At 32.8% G+C, this 20,046-nt stretch overlaps 1 protein-coding gene across 8 annotated transcripts in view; it reads left to right on the top strand.

Annotated features, from left to right (window-relative positions):
- The first annotated feature begins 56 nt into the window (after positions 1-56).
- The window catches only part of LOC123533739 (SANT and BTB domain regulator of class switch recombination-like), a 43,125-nt gene continuing 23,135 nt past the window's right edge, over positions 57-20,046 (top strand). For 6 of the 8 annotated variants that reach the window (XM_045315567.2, XM_045315568.2, XM_045315562.2 and 3 more), the window contains exons 1-11: positions 57-176; positions 7,062-7,218; positions 9,689-9,848; positions 10,304-10,370; positions 11,235-11,275; positions 12,224-12,409; positions 13,138-13,164; positions 17,326-17,384; positions 17,996-18,090; positions 18,908-18,973; positions 19,414-19,500. In XM_045315567.2, the coding sequence (XP_045171502.2) occupies positions 7,072-7,218; positions 9,689-9,848; positions 10,304-10,370; positions 11,235-11,275; positions 12,224-12,409; positions 13,138-13,164; positions 17,326-17,384; positions 17,996-18,090; positions 18,908-18,973; positions 19,414-19,500 (935 nt within the window). In that variant the 5' untranslated portion in view covers positions 57-176; positions 7,062-7,071. The remainder of the gene's footprint in view (positions 177-7,061; positions 7,219-9,688; positions 9,849-10,303; positions 10,371-11,234; positions 11,276-12,223; positions 12,410-13,137; positions 13,165-17,325; positions 17,385-17,995; positions 18,091-18,907; positions 18,974-19,413; positions 19,501-20,046) is intronic. The other 2 variants (XM_045315563.2, XM_045315569.2) reach the window with 1 other exon arrangement.

Below are 20,046 nucleotides of genomic sequence, written 5' to 3' on the forward strand. Positions count from 1 at the left end.
AGTAATTAATTACTTGTAAATTTAGGAGATAATAGACGAAGAAATCAATACATTATTTTTGTATTAAATATTTTACTTTTGATAAAAAAATATTTTCGTTTACACCTATGGTAACTTGACAAAACTGTGAGTCCTTGGATTTGGATAGAGACCAGTTGAAAAAATTAAAGAACTCGGTTAATATCGTTACTTTTAAATACTGACCGGTAGGGATAGAGTGCGAAATGGACTCCATTTCGCGAAATGGACTTTACGTCTACGAAATGGACTTTTATTATTTAAAATACGGCTTAAATTTCAAATATATATGTATTTTCTTAAATGAATCTGATAGAGGATAGTTTCACCTACATGATGATTATTTTTGATGTTAAATTGGCCGGGGGAATAAAAGAAATTGTACGATTTATCAAGACCGCGGCCTACGAAATGTACATTTTCATACAGAATCTTATACAAAATGGACTTTTATTTTTTAAAATGCGGCTTAAATTTCAAATATATCTGTATTTTCTTAAATGAATCTGATAGAGGATAGTTTCACCTACATGATGATTATTTTTATGGTAAATAGGCCGGGGGAATAAAAGAAATTGTACGATTTATCAAGATCGCGGCCTACGAAATGAACATTTTCATACAGAATCTTATACATAATGGACTTTTATTTTTTAAAATACGGCTTAATTTTCAAAAATATCTGTATTTTCTTAAATGAATCTGATAGAGGATAGTTTCACCTACATGATGATTATTTTTGATGGTAAACTGGCCGGGTGAATAAAAGAAATTGTACGATTTATCAAGACCGCGGCTTACGAAATGGGCATTTTCATACAAATCTTATACAAAATGGACTTTTATTTTTTAATTGCGGCATTACAGTAATTTCAAAGATTTATGAAGTTTCTTCAATTTATTTTATTAAATAATAGATAAACCTTCACATTGGATTGGTCATTTTAGATGATATATTTTTGTTATTTATAACAGAATTATTACAATGTAAATTAAGAGCGCGTCATAGGAAATGGAAATTGTGTGCCAAACTTGTACGAAATGGACTTTTTATTTCATTTCTATTACTTTAATGTTGAAGATATCGTCATTTTCTTTGACAGATGTGATAGATTAGAGTTTAACTTACATGTTACACTCTTTTGATAACCTGCCGTATTTTATACGGAACATAGTTACATAAGAAATATTAGACAGGTTAGAACGTTTAAATAATGAGTTATTTTTTACGAAATAGATATGTCCCTTAAAAGATACAAATAGATACTTTTAAAAATTATTTAAATTTGGTTTCCATGTCATAAAGTGTTTATTTAATTGTAATTAAGTTGCCGCAGCTTTTAATATTATTTTCGCGTTAATTGCCCGATGATTGGATTATCACACCTAACTAATCAGTGTATGCACGTGTATAATATCAGCCCCTCTTGATTGACCACGTGTGTATCTTTACCATTGTCACCTTACTAATTATCATATATTAGAGCGGCAAGTATATTTGTTCGCTCCGACATCAAAAACAGTCAAAGGTAAGTTTAATAACAATTATATAAAATTGAGAAATGCCAATTAAATAAAATCGTATAAATACACCCGTTATTGAATACGCGGTCTACTCTTACATTTTTTTTGTCAAATGTCTAAGAAATACGCTTGTTCAGTGTGTCTGGAAAATTGTAAAACGGATTGTATTTACTGTGAGGTAAGAATTTTCGTTTTAAAGTTTTGAATTGTTGTTTGATTGTGGTAATATATTACATTCAAATAAGAAAATTAGCATAATTGGATTTATACATTAATTGTCGTTTATTGACTTATTAGTTTAATTATGTACTCCCTGTGCTCCATATTATATTTTTTTTTGTATTTGCTATAGACATTGTGTTAACACGCTTTATGCAATAAATCGAAATTGAATTTAATTTAATTTACATGTATGTAGTAAAATTGATGTACAATGTCTTTTCAACTACCGATAGCTGCGAAAATATCACGAAATGGAATTTGCAAAAATTATTAACATAAGATGAACAATCATAAAAATGCCAGCCGTAAAAACTTTATAAATAAATTCCATCAATGAATCATATATCACGTATATTTCACCTTCAGTTCTTGTTCTTGTGACCTTAAACACGAGAAATGAAATTTTCATGCATTCCAATTCGACACCGTTTTTGTCTCATGTATAAAGAAAATAATTGAAGTAAAAATTATTAACAGAAGATGAACAATCATAAAAATGCCAGCCGTAAAAACTTTATAAATAAATTCTAGTGACAAACGCTTTTCCGATTTTCATTAGTAAGAATTAGTAAAAATAATTCGCAAGTTATACGTGCCTTAACTAACAAATGAATATCAATGATGTTATATTTCGTTATTTCGTTGCACATATTAAGAGATCAAAATTAACTAAATTCAACTATTTTATTTCAACCCTGGTACATTTACGCTACGCTCGTGACCAAATTGGTTTTCCAAAATGATTGCTTAAAGTAATTATGTTAATTTCACGTGTTTATCTTTATAGTTCTAGCTAAAAGATCAGACTGATTAATTTTCTCGGCTTTATCAAATTCCACCCACTAACAAATTAAATTGACCGCTGTTTAATAAGCTCCTCCCTCGATTTTTTTTTATCCAATAGCAAGCGAGCGCCACTTCTAAACAAGAACTACGTATGCATGTTAATGGCAGTGTATTATAAAACGTTTTATTCCATGTTTTTAAATTCCTGCCGTTTATTCATTATGTAAGATTTTACTATTCTGTTTTTTGTATTTTCCGTCCCTAAGTCTGAATATTATGCCCATAGTTTGTAATGTTTGTTTTCTTTTATAACGAAAGTAAGATTTAAGATCGCGCTGTATGAAATTTTATGGGTATTTTCTTGAAAAATTGACCGTTTTTATAAACATTTGAGTACATTTTTTGTCGATATGTTTTTTTTTTCGGTATGGAATTCAATCTATATTCTTTCTCAAGCGTTGGTGAAAATTGTAAACGAATATATTAATAAATAATGGCACTACACGCGTTTATTGTGTACGTGTACCAAAATTGACGATAACTAAATTCCACTTAAACTGTTTGTGCATACTTGGAAAATTGGTTTTATATTCATGTGTACAATCACAGACTTTGTCTGACATGTTATTTTACATGTATAAGGAACTAATTTCCCATTTTTTACAACATTACTTTTATTCACCCAAGTATTCAAAATACAATATGGGGATGAAGAAACAATATAAACATATAATACAATTGGGGATGGGGGTGGCTGAGGAAAACATTTATGAATAACGAAATATCACATTGAACAACTGTCTTGATTAAGTTAGAAATATATTAAAGGAGTTCATCACAATATTTTTTGCGTAAAGTTCAGGATTCGCCGCTGAAAGTACATAATTGTCGGATGTGCAGCGCACTAGCGCAAAAATATCGTTTCATTAATTGTAATGCATAAACAGTAACATCAGAGTGAAAATTTAAGTAAATAGTTGTTCGCAGTAGTTTTATTATGACATGTATGTATTGTTTCTTCCGGATTTAGTTATACATCTAATGTATCATATATATTTAGGAAATTACAAATATCATCGAAATTGACGCCACAATTAAGAAAATAATTGTCCATTTCGTAGAACTTTAGCGCGAATATGTCCATTTCGGAGGGCGCGGTTTTAATAAATTGTAATAGTTCGGTTATATATTAGAAAAAAAAACTACCAAAAGTGTCCAACATTTAGTTTTACCTTTAATCTATCATATCTATTTATGAAAATACATATTTCATCAAAATTAAACCCACACTTAGAAAAATAAAAATCCATTTCGTAGAAGTTTGGCGCGAAAATGTCATTTTCGGAGGACACGGTCTCAATAAATTGCAATATTATGTTTAAAAATTAAAAAATAATTTATCAAATGTGACTTCTAATATATCATATCTATTTATGAAAATACAAACTTCAACAAATTTAGACCCGCAATTAAGAAAATACAAGACTATTTTGTATAACTTTGGCGCGAAAAAAGTCCGTTTCAGCGGACGCGGTCTGAATAAATTGTAATATTTTGATTATAACTTGGAAAAATAATTTATCCAAGGTATCAAATATTTATTTTACATCTTACCTATAATATCTATTTACGAAAATACATATAACTTTTTCATTGAAGTTCCATTTAAGAAAATAAAAGTCCATTTCGTAGGATCGAGGCGGTCTTAATAAATTGTAATATTTTAGTAATAAATTGGAAAAAAAAAAATATCAAAAGTGACCCATACTTTAACCTATCATATCTTCTTATGAAAATACAAATTTCACCAAAATTAAACCCACAGTTAAGAGAATAAAAGTCCATTTCGTAGAAGTTTGGCGCGAAAATGTCTATTTCGGAGGACGCGGCCTTACTAACTTGTAATAATTTGGTTATAAGTTACAAAAATAATGTATAAAAGGTGACCAATATTTAGTATTACCTTTAACCTATCATATCTTCTTATGAAAATACAAAAATCATCAAAATTAAACCCATAATTAAGAAAATAAAAGTCCATTTCGTTGAATTTTGGCACGAAAATGTCCATTTCGGACGACGTGGTCTTAATAAATTGTAATATTTTGGTTAAAAATTAGAAAAATATATTATCATAAGTGTCCAACATTTAGTATTACCTCTAATCTATCATACCGTTTTATAAAAATGCATATTTCATGAAAATTAAACCTATAATTAAGAAAATAAAAGTCCATTTTGTAGAATTTTTGCACGAAAATGTCCATTTCGGAGGACGCGGTCTTAATAAATTGCAATATTTTGGTCATAAATTAAAAAAAATTATTTTTCAAAGGTGATCAATATTTAGCTTTACCTATTATCAATCATATCTATGGAAGAAAATACATATAACTTTTTCATTAAAGTCACAATTAAGAAAATAAAAGTCCATTTCGTAGACGTAAAGTCCATTTTGCGAAATGGAGTCCATTTCGCACTCTATCCCTACCCAATACTGACTGCGTCACTAAGATTTAATTAAATCCTTAGTTTTTCATTTCAGTTGACATGCTGATCGCACCTTGGTGTTGTATTGGGCTATTCCAGAAAATATCCGCACCCCCCCTATGGAAGGCATTTCAACCCCCAAATACCCCCCTTGGACACACCCCTAAAACACCCCCTTGGACAAGCATAAGTAGGGAAAACATCCCCCCTGGACAAAGAAATTATTACACAGTGTACCCCCTGGACAACCTATGGAAGGCATTTTTCCAGAAAAACACCCCAGTTGTAAACCCAAGTTCAGGGTTGTTAACATAGTTTCATGTTTGTAAACTATGGTTTGTGAATCCAGGTTTATGCCTGTAAACATTTATGCCTGTAAACAACAGGATCACACTAGTGTTAACTAGGAATGTGACTTGCACCAACAAAACTACTTGCCAAATATTTACAAACAAAAAGAAAACAATCAAATGAATTAATGCATATTTCACAAAACAAAAAAAATATGCAAGTGAGTGAACCTAAAGCAGTGCCCAAGCTTCGTCTCGAGATAACATGAAACTGACAATACCTAGGCAATTTTCCACCTAATTATACTTGAAGAAGCACAGATGTAAAGTCATTGGTTAAAAGTTTAACACTTAACAACTGGGCAATGTCAGTTAAAAGAAATGACCATTGCGTAATTTTGTTGTAAATTAAATGTAGTTTTATCAGTAATATCCATTAGTCACCATTACTTACAGTAACTTAAACTAAGCAGTCTAAAATACTAAAGAAAAGCATATAAGTTTAAATATCAATCCTTCATTCCTAAGAAAAACAAAATTTGATAAAAGCTACCACATAATGCACAAATTGCCTGTTACTGTTGATTATTTATCAAACACATGATGTAGATTTTCTCAGGGTTAAAGTATTATTATCACTGGCAGTATATTTAAAACCACAAAGAAACAATAGCAAATTTTTCAAACCATCAGTTTTTAGCTCACCTGTCACAAAGTGACAAGGTGAGCTTTTGTGATCGTGCGGCTTCCGTCGTCAGTGCGTGCATACATGCGTAAACTTTTGCTTGTGACCACTCTAGGGGTTACATTTTTCATGGGATCTTTATGAAAGTTGGTCAGAATGTTCATCTTGATGATTTCTAGGTCAAGTTTGAAACTGGACACGTGTGGTCCAAAACGAGGTCAGTAGGTCTAAAAATAGAAAAACCTCGTGACCTCTCTAGAGGCCATATTTTTAAATGGATCTTCATGAAAATTGGTCAGAATGTTCACTTTGATAGTATCTAGATCAAGTTTGAAACTGGGTCACGTGGGATCTAAAACTAGGTCAGTAGGTCTAAAAATAGTAAAACCTTGTGACCTCTCTAGAGGCCATACTTTTCAATGGATCTTCATGAAAATTAGTCAGAATGTTCAGCTTTATGATATCTAGGTCAGGTTCGAAACTGGGTCAACTGCGGTCTAAAACTAGGTCTGTAGCTATAAAAATAGAAAAACCTTTTGACCTCTCTAGAGGCCATATTTTTCAATGGATCTTCATGAAAATTGGTCAGAATTTTTATCTTGATGATATCTAGGTCAAGTTCAAAACTGGGTCACATGAGCTCAAAAATTAGGTCACTATGTCAAATAATAGAAAAAACGATGTCATACTCAGTTCGAAACTGGGTCATGTGGGGACAGGTGAGCGATTCAGGACCCTCATGGTCCTCTTGTTTTATAGATAAATTTTAGTACCCTCTGCAAATACAGTATATAATGAATCATATTGATTACCAGACTGTCTAGGACTGTGTAGAGGTCCTGAATGGCCTAGAAGTCTGGTTACCAGACCCTTAGCCACTGGCTTAATTATTATGGAAACTTGTATAATTTCTTACTATATTATTATAGTAAGATTTAAACAGATTTTAAGTTACAGCTGAAACAGGAAGGAAGTGACTAGGGGTACGGATCAGTACACGGCTGATGTAAATTGATAATTTAAGAATGATCTATTCCTGCTTTCAGGGCTTTGAAAATGGGCACAGTAGAACCAACGTCAAGAGCCGGCATTGCACTGGATCTCATATTGAAGACTCTTATAGCATCACAAGACTTCAATCACATTCAGAGTAAGAACTGGGAAGCTATATCTAGACTTGTACCTGGGACAACAGCAGGAATGGTACTAACCCCCTTGATATTTATGTTGGATTATTTACAGAAATGTTTGTTTTTAAGATGTAGAGTTAATTTGCCTTTCATCATATATACAGTCAGGGGTGTAACTGTTTCAAGTTATCGCAGTTTATAACCCATTTGAGTTATTGCTTATATTTTCATAACTTGTTTTAGTTATCATAAAATATTACAAAGCCCTCCTGTGCCAATTCCTCATTTTGAATGTGACTAATGCAATTATTTCCTGAATCCTTGAACTCTTATCTTTCCAGCTATGCAGTAACATTTTTTACGCAAGGCTGATAAAGTTTTATGCAAAAGGTTTAAAGCTATAAAACTCTTAGCATCCCATTATGCTTATCAGGTCATGATCAGACTAAAAGAGAATTTGATTAACCACAGATTGCTACTTATTTCACTGTATAGGTCACTTTGTGAGAACAGCAAAACAACTTTTTTTGAATAACTTACCTGAGTTAACTTATATTTTATAACTAATACAGGTTATAAAATGCTGGAAAAAATAACTGAAATAGGTTACATAACTTAATACAGTTACACCCCTGACTGATATATGTCTAAAACTTTCTACTTTTTGTGTGAAAAGTTAAGCTTTGGATAGAAATGCTTCTTTGATGTGTTTAAGTACAATGTTTCAATGCAGAGTTTCTCGTTATCATCATGCTATGTGGTTCAAATGACCAAGATCAGGAAAATGATTTGGAAAGCTTTTCTTTCAGTCATATCTGAATCCCATGTTAAGACCCAAGATATTAACCCATTAAACACAATTTGCATTTTGCAGGTGCAGTTTATTTAGGGACTAAGTTTAAAAAGATTTTTAAAAATTCTATGGTGAGCATAATAAATTTATAGATTTGTTAGCTCGACTAATCGAAGAGTAGTCTAGACCTATTCTACTCACCCTGGTGTCGGCGTCACACCTTGGTTAAAGTTTTGCATGCAAGTACATAATAATGACTATCGTTTAAAGGCATATAGCTTTGAAACTTATTATTTCTTTTTCTAGGTCAATTAACCTTTACCCTGCTAAATTTCTAAAATGGACTGTTCCATCATTTAATTTTGGGAGTACCACTTATTATTTGAAGGGGTGTTCACTGTAAATTTACTGACTGAATAGTGAACAGTGCAGACCATGATCAGCCTGCACAGTAGTGCAGGGTGGTCTTGGTCTGCACTGGTTGCAAAGGGCAAAATCACTTGCCACCAGCAGGCTAAATGTTAACAACCTCACTGGGTCAAGTCCCATAACTCTTGGCATGTATTTTGGCCAAATTATGCCCCCTTTTGGACTTGAAAAATCCTGGTTAAAGTTTTACATGCAAGTTACTAGCTCCAAAACTACTGCAGATATTGAATCGAAACTACATTGTGTGTCATCAGGATCATAAAACTAGTTGATAGCATCAAGAGCCATAACTCTGACAAGCATTTTGGCCAAATTATGCCCATTTTTTGGAAATCCTTTTAGGAAATCCTGGTTAAAGTTTTGCATGCAAGATGCAAGTACATATAGCTATTACTTAAAGGCATATAGCTCTGTAACTTATTTTTTTCTTATCTAGGTCAATTACCAACCTCATTGGGTCAAGTCCCATAACTCTGACATGTATTTTGGGCAAATTATGCCTCCTTTTGGACTTAAGAAGTTCTGGTTAAGGTTTTGCATGCAAGTTACTATCTCCAAATCAAATGCAGATATTGAAACTTTACTATATCTTTAGGGTTATAAAACTAGGTTATAGCATCAAGTCCCATAACTCTGACATGCATTTTTGGCCAAATTATGTACCCTGTGAACTGAAAACTTCTGGTTAAAATGCATGCAAGTTACTACATGTATCTCCAAAACTAATGCAGATACTGGATTGAAACTCTGAAGATATTCTAACATTAAGGGTAACTATTCCTGCTTCTGGGACAATAGTTCAAATACTCACTCACTGTCAAGCATTTGCTGTCTTATGGACAGCTCTTGTTTTAACCGTTGTTACCTGAATAATGCTAAAATCAGTTACAGACTACAAATTAAAAAAAAGTATTTTCAAATTGTTTTTATAGCAGGTCTGATTTTGTTAAAAAGTCTATGAGGTATTATTGTCACTTGATTGTCAGCCTTGGTTAAAAATTTTGTTTAGGTCCACCTTTTCTCCAAAACCTACAAGAACTACAGCTCTGAAACTTTGCACACCTGTTTATCGTCATTAGGGGACTATGTAGGCCAAGAACTATAACTCTAAGAATTATGACCCTTTTTGTACTTAGAAAATCTGAACTATAACTCTTTTCTTACATATTGTCCAGCACTTGCAGAGGAATGATTGCACTCACAGGCAATGCTCTTGTTGTTTTTTTTTGAGAGGTGGAGTGAGCATTTATCAGAGGTAATACAGTATGAAAATTTGCAGAGTATAAAACTATGATTCATATGATTTGGTTTGATATTTTAGGTTGCGAGGAGGTATGAGGAACTGCTATTCAGTGGGGATATACTTCCATTTGATCAGTTTGAGAAAAACATGACAGGACAAGGGGGTACCCTGCCTGCAGGCATGTCTGACTCTGACCTCGGTAAAAACAGCAGTAGACCTTGCTCTGCTAAACCAAAAGGTAATCAAAGTACTTTGTTTAAAGTTTTTATGATTCAGGGAAATAGTGGACTGAATTATTTTGACTTTCAGTTCAGTGTCATTAAATGTTTCTTTTGTTGCATTCAGAAATGTACCAGCAGATTATTTTTTAAATTTTATGTAAATTGAAAGACAGTTCAACAATTAAATATGCAGTAGTTTGAATGTAAATTATATTGAAATATTATTTTTGTTGAAAATGCACTTAAGGTATTAGCTATGTTTAACGTTTTGAAGACTCTCGATGTCAAAACCCTGCATCTAAATCATTTATGAAAAATTTCATTGCATTACATTTCTAATATTTTCACAAACAAATATAACCCTTTGTAATTTATCAAGATTGCAATTTGTTGTCCTGATTTGACTGTTGGTAGTGGACATATTATTTATAAAATGTTTGGTATTAGAGTTGTTTTTTTTTATACTTTACAGGTGGGAAAGATGATAAAGATATGACTGGGAAAGATAACTCAAGTGATTTAAAGAGTGGTGATAAAGGGTAGGTAATCCCGTTGTTTTATTAGCTAGACTATACAGAGTATATGGAGAGCTATCCTACTCACCCAGGCATTGGCGTCCTTCCATTCCCCAGCTTGTTTAAAGTTTTTTTTTACCCTTTCTCTTTTTTCTTCTTATATCTGTAATTACTTGCTGGATTTGTTTCAAACTTCAAATAGTTATTCCTCATCGTCGCCCACATCATATGGCACAAAGGCCATAACTCTCACACCAATATTTCATGAATTATGCCCCCCTTTTTGTTTAGAATTATACTTATTTAATATTTTGATACACTTTATCTTTATCTCTCTTATCACTTAATACTTTTGACACAGATTCAAGCTATTGTTAAATATCTTCATCCACATTGAACATTAAACACCCCAATGACAGCTCCAGCCTCCTCAGAGGTGCCCAATTTCACTATCCAGCATCGAAATAGTCGAGCACGCTGTCTCCATTGACAGCTCTTGTTTCCATTCCATTCAGAGCTTTTATGCAAATATAATGGATTATATTATAATAACTCCAGTGCTTCAATTTTGTTATTTGTGTAAGAACTTCAACAGTAAATGTTTGGACAGTTTTTCGTCAGTGATAAAAACGATCTTGAATAAAGATTTTCTTAGAAGAACATACAGTGTACACCCGTCATGTTCAGATTTTTAAAAAATCATCTTTAGATTGTTTACATATATAACAGTTGTTTTTATTGCCATTGGTTCAGAATATATTTGTAAGAATATGTTGTAGGAGCAGTGTTAATTGCTCAGGAATTATGATTTTCGAGTGCCTCAGGCTTACAGATAATTCAGACTCTCAATTCTGAATTCTGTATTTTGCATATTGTTATCTATTTCAGTCCAATGATGGTGATACACGTTTGTGATGAAGCCAAAAATTGTAAGTGACTGGTCTCTAACATTAATAGGGAGAATAGGTTACAGTTTGAAAGGTTACAAGTTGAATCCCAGGATACTTTAATCTATACATTCATAGATATATTCAAAAGCATTTTCATCAAAAATCTTTGATTTATTTTTAACATCAAACTTTCGTTAAATAAGCATGCCCACAGACATGCTTGTAAACAATGCAAAGGCCTTTACTCATTAAATTAGTATAAATAAAAAGGTTTGCTTGTTATCTTGTCTCTGGTGAGGGGGCCTCTGTGTCTGAGTGGTGAATGTTGCTGACTTCAAATCACTTTCACCTTATCGATGTGGGTTCGAGCCTCACTCGGGGCATTGAATTCTTCATGTGAGGAAGCAATCCACCCTGGCTTAGGGAAGGTCGATGGTTCTACCTAGGTGCCTGCTCATGGTGAAATAATGCACGGAGGGGCTCTTGGGGTCTTCCTCCACCATCAAAGCTTGAAAGTCGCCATATGACCTCTAATTGTGTTGGTGCGACGTATAACCCTTCAAAAATAAATAAATTTCTCTTGTGATGTTTTGAGAAAAAGCTAGGCTAAGCATTTTAAATGTTAAAGTGCTTGGCAATGAGAGATGGAGATGACCAGGAAGACACCTGTAATCCTTCCCCATCTATAAAGCTGGAGAGTGTCATGTGGCATTAGCTTTTAGCTTGGATATAAAGTCAAACTTTTGCCAAAGCCCACTTACAAATGGAGACAAACTTGTTCTGACTACTTCTAGATTTAAGAATTTGCAGTGTATAGTATTATCATAATCTGTAAATAAACCACTTGCAATAAAGGACCACTTTTTGACAGTGGCTAACTTAGTATTTCTTTGCTAGTGTGAATGTGATCTCAGTGTGTATTGCACACAACAAATGATATTAAAACTTCTTCAGTATTATTGTTAATGTATCTCTCAATGTTTTCAGTGAAACAGGATTTTCAGTGTCCACGAGACTTGTTGGTGCAAGAGATGAAGTATTTTGCAGAGTATCTCTCGACAGATGCTCAGCGATGGGAGGAGGTGGATATATCAGTACACTGTGACGTACAGATCTTTGAGTGGCTTATGAGATATGTTAAACGAAGTGATGTCAGTGAAAAACCTAAATTAGGTAATTTTTACTCAGACATATATTTTATATGTTGTTTTTGTATTAGATGTTGATGTTAGATTTGGGCAAGCCAAAAGAGATCAAGACTGAAAAAAAGCTAGTGTTGATGCTAATATGTGACCATTTATTCCTTAAACCAAGTTCACACCTAATCAAGAATGATAGATTTTCCTGTTTTGTCTTACGTTTTGAAGATACCTAGTTTGTAGAGATGCTAGACCATTTTAATTTCTGCACAGTTTCAGCAGCAATGGCAAATTAAAAATTAAGCAAATAAAATATTTTCTTCTGTATATTTCTGAATTGAAATATGGCTGCATAAATGTGGCAGGATCAAAATGTTATATCCTGAAGTTAGATATGACAAAGTACTAGACAGTGCTTTCTTTTAACTTTGTTTCAGAGTAGTGTTATCTGTAACATTCACGATAAATTCTTCAGTATAAAGAAAAGCTCTGCACATTATATATGTTATTGTTATGATACAAAAAATCAACAGTTAAACCAATAAGCAAAACAGGATTACCTGTAAGTGACAACTGAAAATACAGTTCCCTCTTTGTTTAAACAGTCCCAAGATTTTTTCTTCCCAGTCTATTAGTATTTGGACACTCTTTACAATACTATAATCATCCCTAAAGATTTTTGACAAAATTTAATTGAAATATTTACACGAAATACAGGTAATCAGTTATTGGTAATATACATGTAAAATTAAAACCACATAGGAAAAACTAGCAGACGTCAGCAGATGGGTATGTATGATTGAATCATTTGGTGCAGGACACAGAGCCTCCAATTTTTCTGGTGCTGATTGTAGCTATCTTCTTTCTTGCACATGCTTAGGCATTTGTAATTATCTCCCACAGAAGGCGGAGGGATATTGTTTTGGCATTGTTTGTCCGCTGTTTGTATGTCTGTCCATCACAAATTGAAAATGCTTATGATAATAAGGCAAAGTTGGAATCACTCAACCTCATATTAATTTGCACAAGACCTTTGGTCACACATAGTATTATTACCGGGTACAAGCAGTTTCCCCATTGAATTGATTGAAAATGCTTATAATTCAAAAAGTATTTCAGCAAAAATGACCAAATCTCACGTAATGATAAATTAGCACATGACCTTTGCTTACTCATTGTATTAACCCCCTTGAAGTGTAATATAAGCAGTAAAAACATTGAAAATGCCTATTATCCATTAAGATTTTTTATTAGAATCACAAAACCTCACATAATGATTGTAGTATTATCCCCTTTGACCCAGTAAAAGCAGAGTTTTTCTCCTTGTTTTTGTAAAAATAGGGATTTTTGACTGTATTGAAGTAACCTATTGATGGCTCTTTATGAAACTGTACATTAATATAGACCACTAAAGGGGGCTGTGCATTCACAGTTTAATCAGGATCCTTTCATTAACCTAAGTTATTGCCCTTTAATTGTTTTACAATCCATGAATTCCCAAATGACAATGTAATCCATTGCCAGATCTTCAAGAAATTTTCACACAAACGTCGGTGCTTGCCTACCTTCATCAGGATCTCTTCAGTAACTGCAGAGTTATTGCCCTATAATTGTTAATTAATAAATTCACACAAAACAAAGTAACTCATTGATGGATCTGCATGAAACTTAAGGATGACATCCCGTAATAAGCCTCAATTTCACCACAAGCGTACATACAACTTGATAATGTATGCTTTGAAAATGTCAAACGATAGAAATAAGGTGCATATTAACAAGTTATATAGTGACAGAAGTTCTCAAAAATTTCATTTAGATTATCTCCCCTGTTAATTTTTGGTTTTTCATTAATTATATATCTCCCCTGAAAATTAGAAAAAAAAATTTCTCCTTTTCCCTACGGGAAATTTTAGATTTCATTTTGATATTTGTATCAGAATCATATAACGCAGCTTTCTACTGCAAAATTTTCTCAAAACTCAAGTTCAGATTCTTATAATCAAAGAAATTATATATTTCCTATAGGCATCAATGTTAGCTTCAATGTCGATTATCTTCCCAAAAAATGATACAATTTGAAAAATCTCTTGGTGAAACGTTTTTAATTTTGAATGTCTTTAAAGTGACCAAATTTCATTTAAATATTACAATCCAGTTACAAGATATGAAATATGGCTATTACACCATGTTATCCTTAATACAAATATAGATCACTATAGAGCAGAATTTTTCCTGTTGATTTTATAAAAAATAGGAACCATTGAACAGTTGCATGGTCCTTTTGTACATAACCTGTGTATATCTGCTTTCAAAATATTGTCCTCTCATTCACAAAACAACTTACAGTTTTTAGCGAGGGATATAAATTCACTGAATTTGCTTGTTCTATAATGTAACATCCAGGGACAAGTTTTTATGACTGATTTTATTGGGTGGATGACTGAATTTTTTCCTTAGATTTGACCAAATACTTAAAAAAATTCCAAAGCAAGGGGTATGGTTTGTCTTTCCAAATGCTTTGAGAAAATAAAAACCTTTTAAATTAGTGGATTTGTCTGGTTATGTGAGTAGGTGAAACACAAGACCATTAAAGATGTTGTAACCTTAGTGAGGTTTATGTTTTTTGTGCTGAGTGACTAAAGACAATAAGTATAAGTTCATTCATGCTCCACCTTTGATTCATGTAGGGAAGTTGTCATTTTACCTGCAGAGGACAGATTAGTATTAGGAAGAAATCCAGGGACAAAGTGGTTACTGGTCAGCTATCTGGTATATTTAGCTGAAATATTGTTACAAACTGTTGGGTTAGAAAATCATGTAAATTTCTCATCATGTGACTTTATCGGGTGTCCAACTTTCCAAGGGCTTAAATTTGCATTTTGCACTAAAATGGGAACACACTTTCAGTTTCAAGCTTTGGCTTATAAAATGAAAGAAGAATGCGGCTTGAAATGATTTGAGATGGCTGTGAAGTGCTTGTACAAATAAATACTCTATACCAAGTATATGAAGAGCTATCCTACTCGCCCCAGCTTGGCATTGGCGTCTTTCTGCGTCCACACCTTGGTTAAAGTTTTGATACACTTCTCTTTTTTCTCCTTATCTTTGTAATTACTTGATGGATTTGCTTCAAACTAAAGATAGTTAGTCCTCGTCATCACCCACATCATCTGGCATAAGGGCCATAACTCTCTTACTAATATTTCATGAATTTTCCCCCCTTTTTACTTAGAATTTCAGGTTAAAGTTTTGGTGCACTTTCTCTCTATCTGAGTTATTACTAAATGGATTTGATTCAAATTTAAAACAGTTGTTCCATATCATCCCCCACATCATATGACACAAGGTCCATAATGCTGCTGGCACAAATATTTAGTGACTAATGACCCTTTTTTTACTTAGAACTTCAGTTTAATTTTGATGTGTTACTAAATGGATTTTAGGCCCGCCCACCTAGCTCAGTAGGGAGAGCGTTTGTCTACAGATTGCGGGGTTGCGAGTTCGATCCCCGGGCGGGGCGTATGTTCTCTGTGACGATTTGGTAAAAGACATTGTGTCTGAAATCATTCGTCCTCCACCTCTGATAAGTCATGTGGGTAAGTTGGCAGTTACTTGCGGAGAACAGGTTTTTACTGGTACAGAATCCAGGAACACTGGTTAGGTTAACTGCCCGCCATTACATGACTGAAATACTGAATGACACAATGTTCATGATGCTGGCACCAGAATGCTATTAGTTATACCCCCTTTTTACTAGAATTTCATGTTCAAGTTGTGATGTACTTCTGTTCTATCTCACTTATTTGATTAAAACTTCAAATACATGTAGTTGTTCCACATTATTAGCCACATGATATTACACAATTTCCCTGTGCATTACTTTTGCAGAAATTTCCATGAATTATGTCTCTTTTATACTTATTAATTGTTCTGATACACTTCTCAATCCCTGTTACTACTAAAAACATTTAACACAGACTTAAGCTATTGTCTAATATTTCATTACATTGGAGTAATTAAACACTCGAGTGACAGCTCCAGCTTCCTCACATGTGCTCAGTTTCACCATCCAGCATATTCCCAACTGCTATTCCCAACCAACAGTTACTTATTTGATATAGCAGAAATTTAACTGTTTTGTTCACAGGATCTACTGATTTCATTTTCTGAAAGTTTTAGATACAGTAGTTGAATTTTTAGGGAAACTTTTAAATGTTGTCATAGATTAGTGGATATGTTAAAATTTTTGGGTCTTTGTCAGAATGTAGATTTTAGAAATAGTACTCAGTTTGTATGCACCGATGCCACTGGTAGATTCTGGTTAATATGCTGCATACAGTATACGTAGAATGGTGGAGGCGAGAAATATTTTTATTTTGTATATTTCCTTATTTTGTATTTTACTGAAATATTATACAGTTATAAATGTATGTAAAGGTTATTATAAAGTTTCAGCACATTTTCTATTTATTCAGAATTTGATTTAATCCTGAATTTTGAAGCCATATGTTCTACTTAGAAAACTCAACTATTGTCCTTTAGATAGCTCACTCTTGAATGATTTTTTTCTAACCTTTCAATTTCTCTTGTGAGAAGAAAACATGATATTAAATGTGGACAGCTGAATGAATTTTTGTAACCAAACAGCATCTGTTTTCAGAACCAAACAACATGATATTAAATTTGAACAGCTGAATGAAATTTTGTAACCAAACAGCATCTGTTTTCAGAACCAAACAACATGATATTAAATTTGAACAGCTGAATGAAATTTTGTAACCAAACAGCATCTGTTTTCAGAACCAAACAACATGATATCAAATTTGGACAGCTGAGTTGAATAAGTTTGTCTAACCATACAACTTCTGTTTTCAGAACCAAACAATGTGATATCAAATTTGGACAGCTGAGTTGAATAAGTTTGTCTAACCATACAACTTCTGTTTTCAGAACCAAACAATGTGATATCTATACTGATTTCCTCTGACTTTCTAAAGATGGACAGCTTGGTAAGTTTACAAACTAAATGATTCTTTTACAATATCTGAGTTTGTAGACCAGTTTCAGAATGGAACTTAGCTATTTGACAATTTCAAGATTGGAATCAACCAATCAGAGTCTCTGTAAAGTACAAAACAATCTTTAGAATGAGTAAGGCATTTGAGATGATTTGAGTTGATGAAAAAAAATCCTCAACAATCTACATGACATTTAACACATGTATGATGTTTGATATTTCTGTATTGTGTTGTCATTTTGAATTGAATATACATGGTTTCTTCATTTTAAAGTCACATATAAGACAAAGTTATTGAAGTTATTGACTTTGTTTAATTTTTATCTTAAGAATATTTTCTCAAAGTATGTAATGTTAAAAACATGTTCTGTTTTCTACACAAGCAATTAAAATGGCAGACAGGCCCAAAATGATGCCAGCTAGGGCAGCTGGGGAGGGGTGGGAAGGGCACAGATGAGGGGGTGGAGTGCCTTTTTCCAGTATCAAAGCTGTAAAGATGCCTTGTGACCGTATCTGTTCTGAATTACAATACAACAGAAATATATGTAAATAAGTTATTTAAAAATTCTGAAATTGCGAAAACTTTGTAAAACTTTATTTCAGGTACAAGAGTGCATAGAATATTGTCATGGAAATATGTCATCCATTGTTAGTACACCATGTAACATGAACTGTATCAATGATAAACTTGTTGGAAGGTGAGTACACATGGTAGTCTATGTCTTAAAAAGGTAAAACCAAAACAAGGGTAATTTGACTAAAGGTAATTAATCTTAACCCTTAACATGCTAAATTTCTATAACGAACTTGTCCATCTTCCAATTTGGACAGTACCATTAACTGTTAAAAGGTGTGCTTTCCAAAAAGATACTGGCTGAATAGCGAACAGTGCAGATCAAGATCAGACTGCATAGATGTGCAGGCTGAACATAATCTACACTGGTCGCAAATGCAAAACCAATGGTGTCCAGCATGATAAGGGTTAACTAACTTGTCCTCTGCTTCATGTAGAAAGTCTTCGGATAATAGTGAGTACTGTTTAATACTGATACAGAAATCTTGAATACTGGCCAGCTTAATTTACTGCCATGACACCTTAAATAGTGTAGAAAAAAAATTACAGTATTTTGCCTTTATTGCATGAGAATTTTACTTACTTACATGTTTATCTGGCTGTGACAAATGCCTTGAGAGCTGCTCTAAAGACAAATCTATAAGCCGCTATTTCTAAGTTTAGTATGGAGTGCACACAAGTTATGCAGAGGTGTTAGGTTCAACCACCATGCAAGATGAATGGTGTGCACCATTTTCTAACTAACAACATAGCAAGTAAAGTTGTTTTTTCCTTTTTTTATGATTAAAGTTTGGAAGTTGTTGTCTGTGGAAAACAAGCAAATACTGAACAGAAAGCAGTTAGGTCGACGATTGTAACTGAGAAATATTCAACCCAGCCAGTGTGATTTATAATCAGATAAAATCTACAAAATTTGATTTTGTTCTTGACTCATTTTTCAGAATTGCTGATTTATTTACACACAATGAAGCAGATGATATTAAGGATAGAAAAGACAAATTCAAAAGGTATGTATCTATGGTTGTATTTTCATTTCTTAGAATACTGCAATTTATAATTCTGCTGATGGGTCTCAAGAACACCTATGCCCCCATTTAGGGTTGCATGTAGAAATCACACTGTCCATTTGCTTGTATATTTGCCTGAAACGCCTCATGTCTTAGGTGAAACTTTAAAACAGTTCTTTAGAATCCATTGAAACTTTGCACAAATATAAAGCATACAAAGATACGGGCCCTATCAAAAACTGGAAGAGTCTCCATATGACCAAAATTGTGTCAATGTGGCTCTTAACCCAACAAAAAATAGAATCTAAATGTTTCTGTATTTTAAATTTTTATTTACAAAGAATTGTGTTACAGTTTTAGCTTAAAGCACCTTTTCACCTTTTGTCTGTCTAATAATCAGTTTTTGCATTTTGAACATAAACTGCTTTTTGCTTTTTCAGTAAATTGTTTGCAAAAAAGCTGGAGAAGTTGTTTGAGTCAGATTTTACCAACCAAGACTGCTTAGAAAATGCTTCAACATTGTTTAGGTAAATGTTTTAATCATTGTTACATAATAACCTAGTATATTTTATGCTCTTATTTTACTGAGCCTGCCTGCTTAGCTCAGTAGGAAGAGTGCAGATCTTTGGATCGTGAGGTCGTGAGTTTGATCCCTGGGCAAAGCGTATAATCTCCATGACGATTTTATAAAAGACATTGTGTCTAAAATCAATCGTCCCCCAATTGTATTAGTTTCATATATTTGTCAGGTATATTGCTTTCAGTTAAAGTTTTTTGGTATGTTAACAATAGAAAAAACTGTTAAAAACTACCCAGGATCAGTATCATGATAAAAAGCGCTCATATATGTCAGGAAAATAAATATGTTCAATAAAAATAAATATAATTGTCAATGTATTGAAAAATCATATTTAAAAATACAAACTCCATTTTAAATGTTCATAAAATAATAAATATCTATATTATCATATTTCTATTCTAAAATACTTATCATTGCATTTACAGATGAAATATTCAGATTTTAATCTTTCCCAGTACATGCTGGGGCATGAAGATGAAATGAGCTGCGCCAT

Source organism: Mercenaria mercenaria, chromosome 12 (assembly GCF_021730395.1).
Source record: "Mercenaria mercenaria strain notata chromosome 12, MADL_Memer_1, whole genome shotgun sequence".
NCBI classification, from domain to species: Eukaryota; Metazoa; Mollusca; class Bivalvia; order Venerida; family Veneridae; genus Mercenaria; species Mercenaria mercenaria.